Source organism: Plasmodium cynomolgi, chromosome 5 (assembly GCF_000321355.1).
Source record: "Plasmodium cynomolgi strain B DNA, chromosome 5, whole genome shotgun sequence".
Taxonomy (NCBI): Eukaryota; Apicomplexa; class Aconoidasida; order Haemosporida; family Plasmodiidae; genus Plasmodium; species Plasmodium cynomolgi.
Window position 1 is genome coordinate 646194 of NC_020398.1, and position 5908 is coordinate 652101.

General features: G+C 53.7%; 2 protein-coding genes across 2 annotated transcripts; one reads left to right on the plus strand and one right to left on the minus strand.

Moving 5' to 3' along the window:
• Positions 1 to 26: 26 nt before the first annotated feature.
• PCYB_052410 (hypothetical protein) lies at positions 27 to 3555 on the plus strand (the record flags this gene model as incomplete). The annotated part of the gene is made up of 4 exons (XM_004221122.1): positions 27 to 727; positions 821 to 899; positions 1710 to 2743; positions 2797 to 3555. Coding segments are annotated over 4 exons (2571 nt in total), but the record flags the coding sequence as incomplete, so codon positions are not given.
• A 611-nt stretch (positions 3556 to 4166) lies between these two features.
• Positions 4167 to 5406, minus strand: PCYB_052420 (protein kinase C inhibitor; the record flags this gene model as incomplete). Its single annotated transcript, XM_004221123.1, has 5 exons — positions 5298 to 5406; positions 5005 to 5099; positions 4751 to 4803; positions 4472 to 4606; positions 4167 to 4302 (listed from the first exon to the last, which is right to left on the minus strand). Coding segments are annotated over exons 1-5 (510 nt in total), but the record flags the coding sequence as incomplete, so codon positions are not given.
• Positions 5407 to 5908: the final 502 nt, after the last annotated feature.

Genomic DNA, 5908 nt, shown 5'->3' on the forward strand with positions numbered 1-5908 from the left:
CCTCTTTCCCACTTCCCCCCCCTCAGCGGTGCTCCAGAAAGGAAAGTCAGAGGAGACAGTCGACAGCGGAAAGAATGAACAGAATGGACAGGGCAGTGAGGACCCCCCGAAATCGAAAACCCTGGAAGCCAAATTTAAGGCAATGAAGCCGAAAATAAAAGTGCCCGAGTTGAAGTTTAAGTCGCTGGATTGGAAGGCAAAGGTAATGCCTCCTCCCAAGGTTCCCTTTTTTGGGGGTAATAAAGCGGATGCACTTAGCGCCGCTCCATCGGAGGAAGTGCCTCCAGAAGGAGCAGACCCCGGCCTGAGGCCAGCCAAGTCGATCAAGTCGATGAAGTCAGCCAAGTCGATAAAGACAACCAAGTCGATCAAATCGGGAATGTTAAAATTTGATAAGGTTAAGGCACCCAAAGGACCGAAGCCAAAATGGAAGATCCCCGATCTGAAGCTCAAAGGATTAGGAGAGAAGGGTAATAATGTGGCAAGGGGGGAGATTGAAAGGAAGTCCAGTAATGTGGGATTGACTTGCCAGCAGGGGGTAGAAGCAGCAGGAAGGATGGAGGAAGGGGAGCAGACAGAGTTAAGAAAAGGCCAGTCGAATGATAATGGCTCCCTCGCGGGAAGAGACGAAACAGGCAGAATCAAAAGGATGCTGCACATGAGCAAGTACCTTGACACTGGAAACGTTGCTAGTCACTTGAGAGGTCACAGCGTGAATGCATCGCAGGTAGTGAAGACCAAAGGGGGGGGAGGAGGAACCACTGGTTCATCCCCTGGAGGAGTTGGGAAAGGGAATTCCCCCCCACCTTCCTTTGCGAAGGATACGGAAAAGGAATCCTATTCGTCAGCCAAAGAGGAGAACGTCGAGGTGATGCACAAGTATAGCGCGTCCATCTCGAGTGAAGTGACCAAAGGGGGAGTAGGCACACTCAAGGAGGTCCCCAAAAATGGCATTTCGAAGAAGGCCCCCCCTCCGAAGGGGTTACTACCTCTGAAAGGGTCACTGACAAAAGGACCGCTGCCAAAAGGGTCGCTGACAAAAGGACCGCTGCCAAAAGGACCGCTGCCAAAAGGATCGCTGCCAAAAGGATCGCTTCCAAAAGGACCGCTTCCAAAAGGGCCACCTCTCAGCAGCATCGTGAACGACCCCTCCAATGGGGGGGAAACAAACAGACCAGGAGATGCACACGAACGAACGCACACACATACAGTGACAGATGCACCGGCACATGCACTCTCACGTTCACTCTCACGTGCACCCTCACATGAACCATCACGTGAACCCTCACATGCACTCTCACGTGAACCCTCACGTGCACCATCACATGCACTCTCACGTGAACCCTCACGTGCACCATCACATGCACCCGCACGTTCACTCTCAAGAACACCCTCACGATCACCCTCACACACACTGACACATCCACATGGAAACAACGTGATGGTTGGCGTGTCGGATGCAGAGTGCAGACAAACGGTAGGTCCCCTATCGACCTCCAAAACCAGCACACTTGTGCGGGACACCCATTACATAAATGCATTCTCCAGGATTGATGGAAATTACATGGGCATGGTTACAGGGCCACCAACCCCAATTGATTATCATGATAAGAAGCCACAACATCGTGGAGGAGAGAAGGGATTGGAACAGATGGTACCAAATGAACGGACACGACTTAGTGTGTTTCCTCCCTCAGCCACACCTGTAGAAGGTCCCTACAGTAAAAACTTCGTGCCTTTGTGTTATTACAACAACGATGTATATCAAGGTGGGATGGGGAGTGGGTGCTCCATGTTTTTCCCTCCTGGGTGGTACTACGTCCCCATGTGTGCGTATGGCGACTCCGGGTGGGCGGAGCCCTCAGGCGGTTGGAAGTCGGTGGGAGGGGGGGCGGTAGGAGGAGCGGCAGGAATGGGCCAAATGGACGGAGGAGAGCTAACCACAAATGGGGCACACCGGGAGAGAAAAAATGAGAAGACGAAGAAGAAGAACAACAGAGGAGGTGAACGAACAAGGGGACCAGGAAGAAAGCAAAGTGATACGCTGGTCGCTGCTGGGCATTTAAAACCGTTGCAGTTTAGGGAGGGAGTCGAATGGAGTAGCGAAGATGAGAAGTATCTCAATGCAGATTTTTCTATCGAGGAGGAGCGGCGAGAGAGGACAAAGAAGTACAGAAAGGGGCGGGACAGGGAGGTCGGAAGCTCCATTGGGGATACCAAGTGGTACGAAATTGAGCGCCGGTTGAACAACTGCCGGGGGGTTGTCCAGCGGAGCGAAGCGGAAGAGGAGGAGGAGGAAGAAGAACAGGAGGAAGGAGAATATGAGAAATACGAGGAATGCGAGGCGCTAAACGGCGCGGACCGTGGCTACTACGTGGACTGCAGCGACGGAGAGGGAGAGGACAGCTGCGATGACGACACGAAGTACATCGGTGGGGTGGGCAGTGAGTACCACTACGCGGGGGACACCGAATGTGAGGAGAGCGCCGGGGGATCAGCCGAGGGATCAGCCGAGGGATCAGCCGAGGAGGGGATCGACGCAACGGGGGAGTACCCAAACAGACGAGGGAAGAAGAAGCTCACAAAGAACACACGGAGGGGGAACCCCCGCACGAGGAACTCCTTGGAGGAAAGCTACTCCTTCGACTATGACAACATTTACCAGAATTACAAAATAGGGTACCTGAGGGAGAGGCTGAAGTGGGCGAATGAGTATCTGCGCAGGGGGGGGGAAAAGACCTCCGTGAGAGGGACCCCCGTGAGAGGGACCCCCGTGAGAAGAGCACCCACGCGAAGAACAACCCCTCGAAGAACGCACCCTCGAGGAGCACCCCCTCGAAGAGCACCCCCGCGAAGAGCACCCCCGCGAAGAAGCACAAAGAACGCCTGAACGACATCGCTCACCTGTTCCTCCCAAAAAACAAGAAGCACCAAAACATATTCGATCTTTCTCTGAATTTCTCCAGAATTTCAGATAGCGACAAGGATGATATAATTAGGATGCTTTTTTCTTGTAGAGAGTTGGAAAAGCTAATTGAAGAGCAACACTGCGTGCTCGATATGTTGGACAATGACTTAAGGGAGGTGAACGCATCGTTGAAGTTACCACCCACATGGAATAACCTGAACCATTTCGAGGTACTCCAAGAAAGCATCCTGAATTCGGAAAGCAACGAAGGGCTACCCCTTAACAACACTCCTTTTTTTATTAAGGGGAAGGTGGCTTTGATCCCGAAAAATTTGGACTCCTTCTTCGACAAAGCTTTGGTGGGGCACAACGTGTCGGGAGTGACGGAAGTGGCCAACACGTTGGGAGTGGCCAACACGTTAGGAGTGGCCAACGTGTCGAAAGCAGCCGACGTGTCGAAAGCAGCCGACGTGTCGAAGGTGGCCAACGTGCCGAAAGCAGCCGACGTGTCGAACGCGCCGGGCGTGTCCGCATCCTTTGGCTACTCGCAGCCCGCGGGCGCCCCCTCGAACAGCAAGTATATGCCCAAGTTCGCCAAGGCTAAGGTGAAGCCGAAGGTGTCGCTGCTTTTGAAGAAGGCCGCGTGATCACCGTTGTGAAGTAGGGGCGTGCCGAAATGGCACCCTCCGCAAGGCCGCTACTTCGGCACGCCTGCCCTTTTACGTCCATTGATGCCTCTCATTTGGGAACCTTCAGGGGGGCGCTTACGTGTTTCTGCGCGGCGGAAAAGAAATTGGTGCTCCGCCAGCTCGTCGGCCAATTCGTTCGTTCTTCTCGTTTGCATGTACGTATGTATGTATGCTTGTATGTACGTATGCTTGTATGTACGTATGCTTGTATGTATGTGTGTATGTCTGCTTTCTCGTTTGTCTGCCTGCTTGCTTGCTGGCTTCTTTTTTTTTACGCTTGTCCCGCTTGGGGCCAAACAGGGGAGTGCCACTCTGCCCCCTGGAAAAAAAAAAAAAAAAAACTCCAAATTCTCAAAACGGCAAAATGAGGAGAAGCACCCGAATGTGTGCAGTTGGGGTGGTAAACTCATTTTTCTCCATTTAGAAGAAGGGGCGGAGAGGGAGCAGAGGTGTAGCTTCTGGAGGGTCCTTCTCGCACAACTGACGCGACCCTATCAAGGTGCAGAAGGGCTTCCTATTACTTCGATGGGATGCACATTCTCCTGTCTCTCTGTCTTTTTTTCCGCCTCATCCGGGGGGCCATTTCATCTGCCTTTTGGCTAAGATGTGCAGATGTAGGTAGTACACGGACTGGCAGGCCTCGGGCCCGTTGTTCACGACTAGGCGGAAGTCGCCCAAGTTGTTCTTCCTCACAATTTCGGAAACCTTGCGGGGGGGGGAAGGGGTGCGTCGTCAGGTGCAGGCCACACGGAGAGGCTACACTGCGAGGATACACAGAGAGGCCACACAGAGAGGCCACACAGAGCAGCTACACAGAGCGGGTACATACGGTGGGGGGATGTCCCCCCGGGTGGATTGCTGCACGCTATCTTACCGCCCACATCATGTGCCCAAGAATATCTTTATGCCTCTCCTCCGCCTTACTGAGCCTCGTGAGGCCATCCCTCATTTTGGGAATCACGAGGATGTGTACGGGTGCCTGTGGGTTGATGTCGTTAAAGGCGAGGACCTGCAGGGGAAGAAGAAATGGAGAAAGGGAGATGGCCATGTGGAGGGAGGCAGCGGTGATGCGCTGTAAAGCGGACGTCTCATCTGTGTCTACTGCGCTGTAAAGCGGACGTTGCAGATGCGACGCAGGGGGGGGGGGTACTACCTTTTCATCTTCGTACACGAAGTCCACCTTCACTTCTTTCCTTGCGATTTTTCCTGCAGCATAATTGGGGGGTTGAATGGTGAAGCGGTGTTACGTCGTGGGGGGTTCCCTCGCTCAGGTCAGGCGGTTTGGTCGCTCAGGCCAGGCGGTTTGGTCGCTCAGGCCAGGCGGTTTGGTCGCTCAGGCCAGGCGGTTTGGTCGCTCAGCTCAAGCGGTGTTGCCGCTCAGCATTCCCTTCGCCCTGGGCGACTTACCAAAAATTGAATCGCCGTTCTCATCCTTCCCTGCAGCCGCAAGGGCTCTCTCCTCCTCGTCCGCCATTTTGCCCAGCCGTCTGTTTATGGCTCTCCTGCAAGGGGGGGGTATGTGAGAGGGGCACCAGGTGTGAAGATCGGACTGCTTCACAAACTGCAGATGTGAAACACGTCATGGTGCTACCAACAGGGAAGCCCCTTATCTGTGGTAAGTCCCCAGTTCTGAAATGAGGACACAGCTCGTCACCACTAGCATGTTAAACAAGCTTGTCCTCTCTCCGTGCGAGCCTTACGTGAGGTGCTTGTTCCTGTAGGCTAGTTTGGTGAAACAATTAAAGGCGAAATTTCGAATATTGCATCCGATGGTTCCACCGGCGATATTCATAAAGCACAGAAGAACTGCTACAGGGTAGATGGGGGGGCAGTAAAGTAAACATGGGCGATGTGAACAGGGGGTGCACAACTGGGCACACACGTGGGTGGCTCCTCATGTGGGTGGCCGCTCTCATGGGTGACCGCTTTCATGGATGGCCGCTCTCATGGGTGACCGCTCTCATGGGTGACCGCTCTCATGGGTGGGGGGTGCTCGAGGGACTAGACTACCCTATCTTGGACGCTGTCACGCCGGATAGGAGGTCAACCGCTGTGGGTTTCCCGGATGGCCTCCCCCCCTCTCCACCTCGTAACAAATCGAAATAGGTTCCCTTACGGAAGTATGAAAAAAGCAGTTGGGGGAAGTTCATCTAGCTGCGGGATCCTTCGAACAACTGGGATGACGAGCGATGGAGTGTACTACCTCTCAGTTGTTGGCGAATCACTACAACAATACACAGGGTGTTTTTCTCCTTACCCTTGCGCAGTTCAGCTTTTGCGCTGTTTCTGTTTCTGTTGTGTATTTTATTAT